This window comes from Palaemon carinicauda, chromosome 17 (genome assembly GCF_036898095.1).
Source record: "Palaemon carinicauda isolate YSFRI2023 chromosome 17, ASM3689809v2, whole genome shotgun sequence".
Lineage (NCBI taxonomy): Eukaryota > Metazoa > Arthropoda > Malacostraca > Decapoda > Palaemonidae > Palaemon > Palaemon carinicauda.
The window spans coordinates 30,624,002-30,640,651 of record NC_090741.1 but is presented as its reverse complement, the minus strand read 5'-3'; the positions used below and the strand labels follow the sequence as shown (position 1 = coordinate 30,640,651).

The following is a 16,650-nucleotide window of genomic DNA, read 5'->3' as shown; positions in this document are numbered from 1 at the left end:
GGGTGCTTGTTGTTCTCTTTTGCCAAGGAAACTCTTCAAGGCACGACGTAGTCTGTCTACATCTGCCAACGTCCACTTGGTAGCTGCCAACGGATCTGTGATATCCACCTACGGTTACGAGAACCTCACATTATCGTTCGGAAACGGTAAATTCAATTGGAAGTTTCTCGTTGCTGACGTCACAATGCCAATCCTCGGTGCGGATTTCCTCTCTCATTTTCACCTTCTGGTCGATGTCGCCCACCGACGATTGGTCAACGCAGACTCGTACTTGTCGACACCTCTTTAACCCGCCCCCTCTAACCTCGCTCTCCACAACAGCGCACCCACGGATGCCTACGCCCACCTCCTCACGTCGTACCCGGAAGTTTCCCGTCCAGAACTTCGCCAAACGCCCACGGTTCCTGCCAAGCACGGTATTTATCACCATATCAAGACGACGGGACCCCCAGTCTTCGCAAAATTCAGACGTCTGGCACCGGAACGATTGGCAGCCACCAAACAGACGTTCGCCGAAATGGAGAAAATGGGCCTTTGCCAAAAGGCCTCCAGCCCATGGTCGTCACCCTTACACATCGTTCTGAAGTAAGACGGCTCCCTCCGTCCGTGCGGGGATTACAGGCGCCTGCACATGCAAACAGAACCGGATCACTACCCCCTCCCAAACATTGCCGATGTGACCTCCTACCTGCACAAAGCGAAGGTTTTCTCTACGCTCGACCTCCTGAAGGGGCATTATCAGGTGCCTATGAACCCAGAAGACATTCCCAAGACCGCCATCACCACTCCGTTTGGTACATACACCTTCAATTACTCCTGTTTTGGCCTTCGTAATGCTGGGGCAACGTTTCAACGTCTCATGGATGGCGTCTTAGGGGACCTCCCTTTCTGTGTATGTTATGTGGAATGACATACTTGTGTTCTCCTCCTCAAAAGAGGAACACCTCCGTCACCTGCCCATCGTGCTCGACCGCCTGCAACAAAACGGCCTTGTAGTCCGGTACGACAAGTGTACCTTTGGCGCCAACGAAGTGTCGTTCTTAGGGCACCGTATCACTCCTGAAGGAGTCCATCCCCTCCCTGAGAAGGTAGCAGCCGTTCAGAACTTCCCCGCGCCCTCGACCGTCAAAGCTCTGCAGGAATTCTTGGGCATGATCAACTATTATCACCGTTTTCTGCCAGCCATTGCCGCCACTCTTGCTCCCCTCTACGCCTCCCTCAAGGGCAAGCCAAAGGACCTGAAGTGGGGTCCCCTTCAAGAAGCAGCCTTCTGCAATGCAAAGAAGGCCCTATCAACTGCTGCGGCTCTCACTTTTCCTATCCCACACGCCCCTCTCCTTCTCTCCACCGATGCCAGCGACGTCGCTATTGGTGCAGTACTCGAGCAGGTGGTCAAAGGCTCGCCCCGCCCATTGGCCTTCTTCAGCAGAAAACTGTCCAAGGCAGAATCGGGTTATTCTACCTTCGATCGAGAATTGCTGGCGGTGCACTTGGCTGTCCGTCACTTTCACCATTTCTTAGAAGGTACGCCCTTCGTCATTCGCACAGACCACATGCCTCTGGTGCACGCGTTCACTCGAAAGTCTGATGCCTGGTCCGCCCGTCAACGCCGACATCTCTCCGCCGTGGCTGAATACAATTGCACCCTCCAATACGTCCCTGGGAAAATGAATCCCGTTGCCGATGCCCTGTCAAGAAACACGTTGGCTGCCGTTCAACTGGGATTGGATTACAACGCCCTGGCTGAAGCCCAACAACAGGATCCAGAGTATCAAGCTTGTAGGACATCCTGTACGTCCCTCCGTTGGGAAGATTTTCCCCTCGAAGACTCCAACACCACCCTCCTCTGTGACGTCAGTACTGGTAGACCGCGACCTTGGATTCCTGCTCCCATGCGCCGACAGGTGTTTGATTTCATTCACGGCCTTTCACATCCCTCGTGCCGTTCTACTGCACAGCTGCTGAAGGCAAAGTTCATTTGGCACGGCATTTCTAAGGATGCTAAGGATTGGGTCCGCGCCTGTACTTCTTGCCAAACTTCCAAAGTACATCGACACACGGATTCAGGAGTGGGCACCTTTCCTCAACCTCAGCGTCGTTTCGCACACATTCACGTCGACGTTGTAGGCCCCCTACCCACATCACAAGGACATCGTTACCTGTTTACTGTCATTGACCGCTCCACTCGTTGGCCTGAAGCCATTCCCATGGAAACTGCAACGTCCGCCTCATGTACTTCTGCCTTACTCTCTGGATGGATTTCAAGATTCGGTATCCCTGAGCATATTACTTCTGACAGGGGAACCACTTACACCTCTCAATTGTGGACATCATTAGCGAATCTCCTGGGCATCACCCTACATCAGACAACGGCCTACAACCCCGCTGCCAATGGAATGGTTGAACGTTTTCCTCGCACCCTCAAAGCAGCTTTGATGTCCCGCTGCAAGGATTGCAACTGGTTTACTCAACTTCCCTGGGTCCTCCTGGGACTAAGGACGACTCCTAAAGATGCCCTCGACGTCTCGGCAGCTGAAATGGTGTATGGCGACCCGTTGGTCGTCCCTGCCGAATTTTTTCCTTCTACAACCTCCTCCGACGATCTCCAGCGCATACGTCACGTCGTGGGAAAATTTACTCCGTGCCGCCAGACTTACAAGCCCCCAGCGAAGCATCACATACCAACGGACTTGCACTCTGCAACGCACGTCTTCCTGCGCAACGACACTAGCAAGCCACCAATAACGCCCCCTTACACGGGCCCTTTCCTTGTGATCCGACGCAGTCCGAAAGCATTCCTACTAAACATTCGGGGCAAAGAAGACTGGGTCTCCATTGATCGTCTAAAACCTGCTTATCTTCTGCCAGATGACCCGCCTACAGTTCGCCTCTCTAGATCAGGGCGCCCTATTTAACATGTACAGTATGTTAAGAAGGATTTGATCATTCACTAATTGTCCTAAAGTTAGTATGTGATTCTTCTTACTTTTGTATTGCAGTAGGATTCGACCTTTTTGAAAGCGATGCTCACTTTTGTTTTCTGTATGTATCCATACGAGTTTTGTTTATATATTCTCACTTGAGAGTTGAAAGTTATCGAGACAAGCCATTGAGAGCTGAGAAGCAATGTAAGCTGTTAGCAGAATAAATATATTTTAAGAATACCAACGTATCATTAAATCCCATCAAGAAGAATCAGCAACATCGGATGAGATGTTGAACAACACTAATGAATGGATATTATTCCAGGAATGTATGAAGGTGCCATCCCCTTTTGGATAACCAATACCATACATAACATCAAGTAGGGCAATGCACATGAAACTGACCATTCTCTTAGTACAGATTCTTTCTTAAAGACTTATAGTGATTTGTTTGCAGAAAAGGCCATTGCGCACAAATGTGTTCAGATCAAGTTTATAACTTTATTGGTGTAAAAGAAGAGTTTGCAAGGTGCCTCTGAAAAATTAATGAAAAATTAATTATTGAAGCACCAATGTGGACTTTTAATATTTAAAATGGACCCACCTCATACAAGCCATATGGGTGGTGTCTGGGAGAGACAAATAAGAACTGCTAGAAATATTTTGAATGTATTTTTGTCTAACAGTACTAAAATCTAAATGATGAGTCTTTGAAAACATTCATGACTGACGCAAAAAAAATATTGGAAACGACCGACCATTACCCACAGATAACTTGAATGATCCTTTAAATACAGAACCTTTGGCACCTAATCAATTTCTTACATTGAAGTCTAAGGTAATATTCCCTCCTCCAGATAATTTTGTAAAAGAGAACATATCTAAAAAAGAAATAAATAAATGCCGTGTATAATATCTTCACAATCAGTTATTGCGAAGAAGGCAAAGAGCATATTCATAATCTCTACATATATGCCAAAATGGTTAAAACCTCAAAGAAATGTAGAAATTGATGATATTGTTTTAATCAAAGATTATAATCGGCCTCGCAATAAGTGGATGTTAGGCCGATTAGTGTAAACAAAACCAAATGAAACTGGCTATATTATAAAAATTAAAGTGCTACCATCAGGTGCCTGGCTTGAAGAGAATGGCAAACGCAGATATAATATCATTAGTAAGTACAACAAGGAAGTCCCCATCAGGGAGGATATAAGAGGTCATTAACCGTATATTTATATTTTATATGGATTACTGTATATCCACCTACATATTGTAAGTTTTTATTTTGTTGGGAATCTCTTATTCCCCAGTAGTATAGTTATTGATTAAATTCTTATTGCATTTTACGGGAGCCATTGTCACTGCGATCGACATACACAGTTAGATAATTACATATACTTTGAGAAACAGTACTTATACTATAGTCTACCCCGTTGGATTAGTTATTTCCCGGTTTACAGAGTAGAATAAACACAATCAAAACAACTGCTCTCTCAGTTTTAGAAGCAAAGGAAGAGCTACCATTAATGTTCTTATTACTCCTTTGTTTTAGGTGAATACAAGTCCTCAAAATTGTGGTAAGCTTCATTAATCAATGTGAAATATGTATTTCTGTAATTTCTGTTATACCCATTGGCAGTGGCGGATTAAGGCTCTTGTGGCCCTAAGGCAAATTTCAAGATTTTTTAAAATATGGCCTGAACTAATGATAAAATTTATATTATTGTACAATAATAACAAATACCCATTAGTAAACATTTATTTCTAAACAAAACCTTATCAATTTTACATATGTTAAGGTAAGGTACTACTACATACATGTGTTTTTGTATACATTAAATTTTCACTTTTCTTGCTTTGACAGTAGCAAACTCATCAATCATAGAACTGAAGTCAGTTTCGGATAGCAAATCTTTTTCAATGCACAGAAGTGCCAACACACCAAGGCGGTGCTGACTCATTGTGGATCGCTTTACATCCTTAATTCGAGTAAGCTGGGAAAATGACCGTTCACCAGAGTAATTAGTAGCCATCAGTGACAAGTAAATTCGCAAAGCCACTTCAGTGTTTGGAAATGCAGTTGAAATTCCAGTTTTGTACATTAATTTGAACAAATGTTGAGCAATACCTGTTGACACTTCTTTGCTACATTTCTTCTTTGTCTGTTCCTTATACCAACAGATAAACTGACAGAATTCTGAATAGAAGTCAGAGGAAAGATCACTTGCATACACACCAACAAGTCTTTCAATTGCAGCCACAATATCATCATCAGACATTGATTCAAACTTAGTCAGAACACCAAACCGCTGCTGCATGGTTGAATATGCTTCAATGCGTTTTTTCAAAGCACTGTTCAGTTGATCGATGATGACATTAAAAGTGTTAACTTTAAATTTAAGTAATTGGATGTTAATGAATGTCCCGAGGGAATGTCACCAAATCAAGCAGATTGAAAACCTTGATTGTATAGTAGTACTTGAGCTAGCATCTTTGATTTTCAAATGTTACGTTTCGAGGATTATTTACTCTTATCATCAGATCTTTTAAACACAAGAAGTAATATAAAACACACGGGTTCTTACGTCTAAGCAGGAGATCTGGTGAATGATGATTAAAACACAGTGAACCCAACATACATAGCCTACAGACAGACTGATAAACTGGTTCTTGGTCGTTAAAAATAAAAAAATAAAAAAATCCTTAAAACTCTTATTTTATATGTAACTGAATATACTGTGTCTAAACAAATGAGAAAACGTTAATAGAACAGCGAGGGACAATTCTGTAACAAAAATATAAGCAAAAGTATCCATGAATCACTTGACAAAACCAAATCTCAAGTAAAACCTCGAAGCCAGAATGAATGATCTATTAGATCATTCATTCAGTGAAAAGTTTCTTTCTACCTAGATTAGATCTAGGTAGAAAGAAACTTTTCACTGATTTAAATATGATGGAACATAACGTGAGAAAAAAGAGAAAATATTAATAGAACAATGAGGAACACTACTACAACAAAAATATGAGCAAAAAGTTTCGATGAATCGTTTGGCAAAAACATGTGTCGAACAAAAACTCGAAGCAAAAATTAACTATTTGAGCAGAAATAAACCTGTCAGCACTCTGAGTCACTCATGATGGGCCATAACCGTTCACGGTTCTCTATGAGTGTCTGCCACCAACAGTACACACGGACAAGGACATACATGTAGAATATGTAAATAACGTCAAAAGAAATATCTGTTGTTCTGATGATTACGAAACTTAAGAATTTTATTGTTTTACAGCCAAAGCACTTAAAACATAGTAAACAACTTCAGACCTTTCACAACATGGCTAATTACCGATAACTGACAGGTAACATTTTTCTCTTAGTCATAATCAAAATGTTTTTGGACTACCAGAAATGGCCTGGATTTTTTTGTGGCCCTAAGGCATGTGCCTAGTTTGCCTTATGGTTAATCCGCCACTGCCCATTGGCATTGTATTTTTGGTAAATATATGATACTTTAATTTCTAGCCAAGTACTTATGTAATATTTAGAATAGTAATATTACATGTTTAAAACAAATGACGTAATATGTCATGTTGGTTGGAAGAGCTGGCCGTGAGATTTGCTATGGTCAACTCAAATTGTGTACAGGATGTAAGATGCTAAGTTGTCATTCTTTCTTAGTGTCAACACATTAACTCTTCGTGTGAAAGTTTGTGACGTCACCGGATGCAGGTGTCTTCCGATTCCGTCACGTGTCTAAAGTAAACCAAGCATACGATATCTGTGATATCGATAGTTTAGGCAGTTCTTATCTAAACTTCACCAGAATTGGTCATGTGGACCAACACAGCTTCCTCCAGTGATGGAGATGTTTAACTCAGTTGTTTATATACAATAAAACTTAAAAAACCACCAAGATGTGTTCAATAAACCATCTAAATACATCTGAAAACAACTCATACTCAAATGTGTGCTTAAGACAGTAGCACACCAATAAATGGTGGCAGCGCTTAAACTCAAAGACAGCGGTTAAACTCTAAGAATTAGAGAAATATCTTCAAGACTTCAAAATAAATAGCTGTAAAACCAGAGATATATCTTCAAGACTTCAACATAAAAGCTGTAATACCTGATAAAGATCTTCAAGAACTCAGAACTATCTACAAACATCTACAATTTTGACTAAGTCCAACGAAAATGCTAACACCAACATATGTTAGTATACAAATAGAATCTTCAATCAACATCCTAGGAAACCCAAGGACTGGCATTCAACTATTGCAAAACATATCCAGGAAGACCTACATTCTACAAGAAACTAGAACGAGACATCGCTAACAAAACATCGAGAGAGAGAGAGACGACTCGACTTCATATATAAGCTAAGTACAAAGATTTTGTATTCATTTCAGTTTGTGCAGTGAAGTGTAGTTATCACAAGTCGTTAGTCAATTATTACTGGGGTGAGTGAATTCCTAAACTTTGTTATAAGAAACTCCGAATTCTCATTTAGAATTTTTCTTTCTTTGTGCTAATTCCTTTTTCTTTCATAAACTCTTGGGGGGAAATGTATTGGGATTAGTAACATTGTTGGGGGAATTTTATTATACATATGCGTTTACGCAGTGGGCGTCTGTACTCATATAGATATTTTGATAGGATTGAAAGGGGTCAAAGAGATAGAAAAAAAAAGAATACAGCAGTCATGGCTCCTCCTGTCAGCCCTACCCCTGGACCTAGTGGTGTAGGCCAGGCTAATCCTCCTCCAATTGTGACGCTTGTAAATGCCAGGTCAGCAATCCTTCCTTTTCAAGGCCGTGTCAACGGGTTCTTGCCACAAAATGTGGAGTCATGGATTTCATCCGTTGATGCCCATTTAAATGCCAAACAAATCGTAGATCCTTTTGTACAATTACAAGAAGCTAAAAGTTTTATAGATTTTTCTAAGGGGGATGCGAGTGCGTATTTAAGAGGTGTTTCATTTCAGGAAGCAGTTACTTGGGATGATTTCAAAGTTAGGTTACGCGCGATCTATGGGGGTGAAGAGGCTTTGGATGTAGTGTTAACGTTACGAAATACACTTAATCAAGCCACTATGAATCGGCTTAATGTTGTTGAGAGAGCAGCTCTCATAGCTGATAGGCTTAACGAATATCAGGACATTTTAGGTAATTCCACTTGGGTTACTAACGATAATATCTCCGTGAAAGATTTTTTACGATTAATGTATTTAACTTGCATGACACTTATGTTGCCTGAAGCTTTAGTGCGGTGCTTTGATAAGAAGTTAATGCCTGCAAGTACGGAATTGGATGTCTATAAACAGATAAAGAAGCACATGTCCAAGTGTCCAGATCTCGATCCCGTGTTAACTCAAGTTTTTGCTAAGAATGAAACAAAACCACAAACAGTGAACGTAATTAATAATCCAGTAGCGGGAGTGACGTGTTACAACTGCAAACGTCAAGGTCACATAAGCGCAGACTGTAGAACGAAATTTTGTTCAGTTCACAACACAGGATCACATTCTTATAGTCAATGTTACGCGCGTAAGACACAACAATATCCTAGAAATACACAGTCAATTCCACAGTCAGTTCCATATGGAAATAAAAAGAAAAATCCTCATTTTAACAATAAGAAGAAACAACAAAATGTCAATACAGTTCAGAGTCCGAAACAAACAAACACTTCTTCAAATATCGCTGAGCCTGGGCCGTCAAACCAGACCTCGCAAAGTCAGCCTAATTTTCAGAATGTGCAGAGCAAAGCAAATACCACATAGTTAACTCTAGAGGGGAAGAGAGTGATGTTGGGTCAAGGTCATTTATGTCAACATCAATAGTATTGAATAATCAATTTAATGTTTTATCAGATAATTGTGAGACAATAGATTTTCCTATGAAACACACGGCCGAATTAAGTAAAACAGTGCATGCTCCCGTAGATTTGCAACGAATTCATACAATAATAAGCCAAAATGAGTTACGGCCAACCTTATATGCTGTAAATTTAGAACACAAATCCTTTACGTTATTTTTTGACTCTGGTAGTCCACGTAATATTATGGATTTGAAGACGCATCATTTGTTGTTTTCGAACTTTCCGATTGAAAAATCAGGAATCAGACTTTCAGGTATAGGAAATAATGAATTAAACGTCATAGGCATAACTCATATTCAGTTCAGAGTCGGTAATCGCACGTTTGCCGATACATTTGTTGTTGTGAAAAACATTAATATGTATCCAGCTGTAATTATAGGATACCCATCTATGGGAAATCAAAACATTATCTTAGCTCCTGCAAAGCACGGCGTGTATATCAAAGGGAAATTCTATAAGTCTTCTAATACGTTAAAGTCAGTTTTGGATAAAAAGGAGACGACAAATGTAACCGTAACGTACGTTGAAGAACCAATAACTTGTCTCACTAATAAAGAAATAATACACGCGACCCAGCAGAATTCTCGTTCACCCGTAATATCATCTTGCACGCAATATATCGAACCAAACATACCTTCGAATTTAATAGTGCAAATAAAGAAAACACTACCGGGATCTGAAATATTAATCCTTTCCGATACTTTGAAAACCAACGGATTGTCTGTCACACAAGCTATTTATACAGTAGGCTCACATCAGCAATGTAATATCGAAGTCTGTAATCATTTAAATAACACTTTAGTAATTCACAAAAATCAACATATCTTGGATGTAGAAGTTTATAAACATCGTATTCTTACCGTTGCTGAAATCAATCACTCTCAATCAGTTGCGGATGAATCCCTTTTACGATCTATTAAAAATAAAATCAGTAAGGACATTCAAGACGAAGAAATTCAGCAGAAAATTTTTGAACTTTTAAATAAATATACAGATGTCTTTTCCACTACGGATGGATCCTTAGGGAAAACAGATGTGATCGAGCATCAAATAAGGTTAAAAGACAAACAGAAAATTATATATGTACCCTCGTACAGACTCCCTATGAAATTCCAGAATGAAATAAATGATGAAGTAGGTAAAATGTTAGAGGAAGGAGTCATTAGAAAATCAAATAGCCCTTATAATTTTCCTTTAATAGTGGTACCGAAAAAAGATCGAACATGGCGTATCTGCGTCGACTTTCGTCGTCTAAACGAGGAAACGATCCCTGATCGATTCCCAGTGCCATGTACTGACGATATTTTGTCTTTGTTAGGTCAGAATAAATATTTTACCAGTTTGGACTTACTTAAAGGCTTTCACCAGATATCATTAGAAGAAGATAGTATCCCATACACAGCCTTCAGCACAGCCAGGGGACATTATGAATTTTTACGGATGCCTTTTGGTTTACGTTGTGCTCCTATAACATTTACAAGAATGATTAACATAGTGTTTGGAGACTTGTTAGGGGATATATTGCATGCCTATATGGATGATCTTGTAATCTTTTCCAACACCTTAGAGGAACATCTACGTAAGTTAGAACTAGTACTACAGAGATTAAGACAACATAACTTAAGGGTAAAGATTAGTAAGTGTGAATTTTTCAAAACAGAATTGATATATTTGGGTTTCATGGTGTCAAGCCAAGGTCTTAAAGTAGTCCATGATAAAGTGTCGGCTATACGTAATTTTCCCATACCTACTAATGTCAAGGGAATACAGCAATTTCTGGGTTGTAGTGGATATTACAGGCGTTTTATACGCAACTATTCAATAATAGCCGCTCCTTTAACTGATCTTACGAAGAAGGGCGTAGATTTCATATGGTCTGAGCAACATCAACAGGCGTTTAATACTTTGAAAGATGAACTGTGTAGTTCTCCTATCTTAAAATTTCCTGACTTCGGTAAGGAATTCTTCATTGCAACAGACGCCTCAGACTTAGGAGTGGGAGGGGTATTGCTTCAGCAATATGATAAACAGTTTTTCCCGATAGCTTTCTATTCTCGAAAATTGAGAACTTCCGAAAGTAAATATGCAGTAATAGACAAGGAAGGACTAGCTATTGTTAATTCGCTAGTGCATTTTAAGTTCATAATTTACGGTTATCCCGTTAAGGTTCTTACTGACCATAAACCACTAACAGAGTTCTTTAAAGGCTTCAATCACAGCCCTAAACGAACTCGGTGGCATTTAATCATTCAAGATTTTGGCGCAAGAATCGGGTATTTACCTGGGAAAGCAAATATCATTGCGGATGCATTATCACGCAACCCCGTGTCATCTTGTACGGAGTCTTTAGCTGAATTAATAGATATATCAACATCCATGCCTATTGTAAAAACAATATCTGAACAAGAAGATTTAGGCTGGAGTGCTGAATTGTTACAGACTGAGCAAAGAAAAGATCAGAAAATAGAAACAATTATAAATGCTTTGAAAGGCAATCATAAAGAAAAAGAATATATAAAGTATAAGCAGCAGAATTATGTAATCAAAGATAATATTCTGTGTAGGACTGTGACAAGGAAAACCCGCAATACACCACATGTAACTAACGACCAGGTAGTAGTACCAAACTCACTTGTTTCCACTGTCCTGAATTGGTTGCATTCAAATCCATTACATGGACACCCTGGGTTCTCATTAATGTCACAGAAAGCCAAATCATTGTTTTATTGGCATACAATGCTTACAGATATAAAAAGACACATAGCTAATTGTCGCACATGTCAGGAAAACAAAGGGCATACGAAAACACCTGTTAGCTTAGGAGCTTATCCTGTTCCCAATCAACCCTTTGAAAGAATACATTTAGATTTGTTAACAGGATTTTACGAGTCAGACAGAGGGAATAAGCACCTCTTAGTAATTATAGATGCTTTAACTCGATATACAGAACTAATAGCGCTTAAAACTAAAACTGCGATTGAATGCGCTAGGAAGTTTTACGAGTGTTACATTTGTAAACATGGAATTCCACACATGATAATCTCAGACTCGGGTGGTGAATTTAATAATCACTTTCTTATCTCATTGTGTGAATTCCTCAACATAAAGAAGGTTAATACCATGATATATCACCCAGAGTCTAATGGGCTAGTGGAAAGAGCAAATAGGAAGATATTAAATATATTAAGGGTAACACTAGGGGGATCAGACCCCAACTGGGATATTGCAATACCGGCGGCACTGAGTACTCTGAATCATTCATATCATATATCAATTAAAATGTCACCGCATGAAGCATTGTATGGTACCCCAGTTAGAACACCTTTCCATGTATTAACGCCTACAACTAATCTATCAAATCCTTTAAAAGAATGTATAAATGCAAGTATAAGTTGATATGATATCCTTCGAAAGAATTTAGAAGAATCACAAATCATAATGAAAAGGAATCATGATAAAATAGCGAAACCAACTAAAACATATACCGTGGGTGATAACATCTATATTCAAATCAATGTCAGAAAAGGGCTCAACTATAAACTAACACCTAAGTTTGAAGGCCCATTTAACATTTTGGAAATATTAACGGCCAATAGGTTTAGAATTCAAAACGTAGCCCAACCCACGGATGAGAGAATAGTACCATTGTCTCACATAAGAAATTAAAAAGAAGTGAGGAAAAATTTTTAATTTTTGTAACTAAAAAGTTTTCTTTTTAATACAGGAGTAATTACATATATTTTTTCTCGTTACAGGTTTCCAAGATGAATTTTTTGTTGTTGGGAGTGATATTGTTCGCTCAGACATTTTTTTCGTATGGGATGAGTTCTAAGACTAAGAATATATATTTTAAATATGGCAATATAGTTGAAAGACAAGAAGACATTTTTATTACATCAACCAACGTAATTGTCGAAGTGCATATGCAAGCAATTTTTCTTCAAGAGAATGATGTCACTAGCTTAAGAACCGCCATTTCAAGGTTTTCTGCATCATTGGATGAGTTGCATAGGAGACATTTTCATTTGACTACTAAGAGTTTGCTTGGATCAACATTAAAAGTTGCAGAGATGCTATCTGATGACTTAAAAAATAAGACTGGAGAGACAGGATCTTTGGCTTATGACCTTTTGATGTGGACTGTAGGACACGAACAAAAAGAAAGACGGAATCCGTTCATTTATGCTGCATTAAGCATCTTTGGGTCTGTTGCAAGTTTAGGTTTAGGACTTTCCAATCGTCTTAAAATTAGTAATCAAAATAAGAAAATTGAGTTCTTGACTCATAAAGATGAATTGATTATGTCAGAACTAAGGGATCAGTTAGCTTCAATCAATAAAATTATGGATTTGTTAAATGAACATTCAGATAATATCGTTCAAATTATGGAAGTACAGGATTTGTTAGCAACATTAACGTATTATGATTCAAAGATAGATCACATACATAACAGAATTGCACATTTCATTGAGAAATCCAAGGATTATGTAGAAGCTATCACGTTAGCAACTAAAGGTGTATTGTCGCCCCATTTGTTGCCTATACGTTACTTAAAATTGGTTCTGGAGAACACTAGGGATAAACTAGGCTATGTTCCTTTGTTAGACGAACATAGGTTAGAATTTTATTACAGACTAATTACAGTAAACGTAGATAATAACAAGGTTAGGATTACAATTCCCTTTGATTCTTCTGATGCCTGGCAATCTTACAGGATATCACCATTTCCGACTTTCATGACGAATCACTCAAATCCAGTAATATCCAGTTTGACAGGACACGTATTGATTTCCCCAGACAAGGAAACATATACGGTCATTAAAGACTTAAATCAATTAACTCACTGTTCAGACGCAATGGATAGAAAAATATGTACAGCTGACTCATTTGAATTCCGTAAAAACTTGATGGATTCATGCGAGTTAGGTATAGTGCTAGACGGTGCTCTCTCCCATACAAGTGAAAATTGTCTGGATAAGCTTTATCCCTTTGACAATAAAGAATTCAATTGCAGACTAAATAATGGCTCGTGGATACGATACGACAAGGACGGCTTCAATGTATCATGCCCTGACGGATCCACATCATTTAACCACATCTTCGTCGCAGCAGATGGCTGTATCGGGACTTCCCCGAATTCCATGGTGACTGGCCTACGGACAATCATCAGAGAACGTGCTTACTTCGCGAACTTCACGTGGACCTCTACAACGCCCGCACTTCCTCTCCCCTATAAAGGAAGTGTGGCGAAACACTTAATGAAACTTACCGAAAAGGACCACCTGTCGCCGACTTACACAGAGATTCTTCAACCTATATTACTAGCAGGTTTATTTGGAACGGCGTTAATTTTTATCGCCGTGAACATCCTTGTTTGGCGTAGGTTACGGCACAGCAAGCAGCTACAAAGGAACGAGTTGAATAGCCCTGACAATACCCCTTACCTGATACAATTCAAAGCTGTATGAGTGGCCACCTCATTCGCTAAGTGAGTAATTTGTCAGGATGATGTTTGTATGAAAAGCTGACTAGTACGCTAGTAATATGTAATTAAAGAAATTCTCTACATTTGCATTGTTAAAAAATACATTTAAAATAACATTTAAAAAAATAAATAAAATAAAAAAGGATATAAATCATTTTTTCTCTCGGCATCTAATAAAAATATATCAGCCGGAATGTTAAAAAAGAAAAGAGAAAAAAAAAAAAAGAAAAAAATATAAGATATATAACAGAATCTATGGGCATCTAATAAAATGTATCAGCCCTATATATAAATATATATATATATATATATATGTACGAAACCGTGGTACGTGTACGTACCAGGAATTCGTATTTGTGCACTGAATATTGAGTATCTTGTTTCTGACAAAGGTAACAATTATTCTTTATCAAGTTACCGAATCATTTGTAAGTCAGAATTTGTTTTGTTTTTTGGTACCATGTAATCATTTGCTAGCAATGTACCATATATATGATCTTGGTTTTATCATGCATTTTTCTTTTTGCTTTGGTAATATCTTTTTTGTATGCATTATTGTTATTAGTTTTGATGTGCCTATTTGGACATTCGTCCTCAGTTGGATATGGCTAGTTTTGGACAATGAATGATACGTATGTCCAGTCACACCTAATAACCATGTTTCGGCTTGTTGTTAAATTTTTGTAAAAAAAATTGAGATAGCTGGCCGAGCTTATGTAATATTTAGAATAGTAATATTACATGTTTAAAACAAATGACGTAATATGTCATGTTGGTTGGAAGAGCTGGCCGTGAGATTTGCTATGGTCAACTCAAATTGTGTACAGGATGTAAGATGCTAAGTTGTCATTCTTTCTTAGTGTCAACACATTAACTCTTCGTGTGAAAGTTTGTGACGTCACCGGATGCAGGTGTCTTCCGATTCCGTCACGTGTCTAAAGTAAACCAAGCATACGATATCTGTGATATCGATAGTTTAGGCAGTTCTTATCTAAACTTCACCAGAATTGGTCATGTGGACCAACACAGCTTCCTCCAGTGATGGAGATGTTTAACTCAGTTGTTTATATACAATAAAACTTAAAAAACCACCAAGATGTGTTCAATAAACCATCTAAATACATCTGAAAACAACTCATACTCAAATGTGTGCTTAAGACAGTAGCACACCAATACATAAACCATATATTTTTCCTACTCGTTATCTTGTGTTCTATGCCTTTCTGACCATGATTATTGGGGCAAACCACCCATTCATGAGTTTTTGGACCCCCTTACATAAAGACAATTTGGGGAGACACCAGGTGGAAACCAGGGTTTTTAGGGTGGGAAATGTCATAAACAAGTGATTTGCAAAAATAATAATGATCAGAAAGGCAAAATAAGGACTAGATAACCAGTTGGAAAATTATATGGTTCATGTAAGTGGCTGAAAACAGGCCAAATATGATTATTTAACACTTTTGAGATTTTTAAAACGGTACAGAACCTAACAAACCCACCTAACCTAACTTAGTAGTTCCCAGATCACAGCCCCTAACCAGGGGAAAGCCCCCTGGACCCCCCTTCCCAGCTCACAACCCCTAGCAGGGGGCAAGTCCCTGGACCACCTTCCAAGGTCACAACCGCTGGCCGGACCACCCTTCCAAGGTCAATAACTAAAAGTAAATCACAAAGAAATCCTTACATTATGATGAAGTAAATCACAAAAAATCCTTACATTATGATGAAATAAATCACAAATAAATCCTTACATTATGATAAAATCACCAATAATTCCTTACATTATGATAAAATCACCAATAATTCCTTACATTATGATAAAATCACCAATAATTCCTTACATTATGATAAAATTGCAAATAATTCCTTACCTTATGATTGACACCATTTTTTTTTCTTTTTTTTTATCTTGGTAATCTTTACAGAAGCTTCGCATTCCATAATGTGTTGGTCTTCCTAAAAATCAAGCCATAATCGGAGCTCTCAGGCATTATTTCTCGGTTATTTCTTTTTTAATTTCGCATGAGCAACAAAACCTATACACTGAACGGAGAGCAATTACATCATAATCAATTGCTGACATAATGAAATCACACTATATTTCGAAAAAGATTGATGTACTTCTCTCAAGTTCCTTCCTGGTGAGTGACGTCTTTACTTCATTGTGGTGAAGTTTAAACTGAAGACGAAGGTGGGAAAAAATGGCTGTTATAGAGCAACATTCGGGAACTTAGGAAGAAGTACTTATAAGCTGTTAATTGGTTTAAAGGAAAAAAAAAACCTGACAAATACGTCATTGTAAATGCACTGAAAGCTCCCAAAACCAAGGGAATAAACGCATGCGCAATAAGTCC

At 38.6% G+C, this 16,650-nt stretch overlaps 1 protein-coding gene across 1 annotated transcript in view; it reads right to left on the bottom strand.

The window, feature by feature from the left end:
- The window catches only part of LOC137656014 (uncharacterized), an 87,578-nt gene extending 71,143 nt beyond the window's left edge, over positions 1–16,435 (bottom strand). Inside the window, exon 1 of the mRNA XM_068390202.1 lies at positions 16,168–16,435. Coding sequence (XP_068246303.1) covers positions 16,168–16,232 — 65 coding nt within the window. The 5' untranslated portion in view covers positions 16,233–16,435. The remainder of the gene's footprint in view (positions 1–16,167) is intronic.
- Positions 16,436–16,650: the final 215 nt, after the last annotated feature.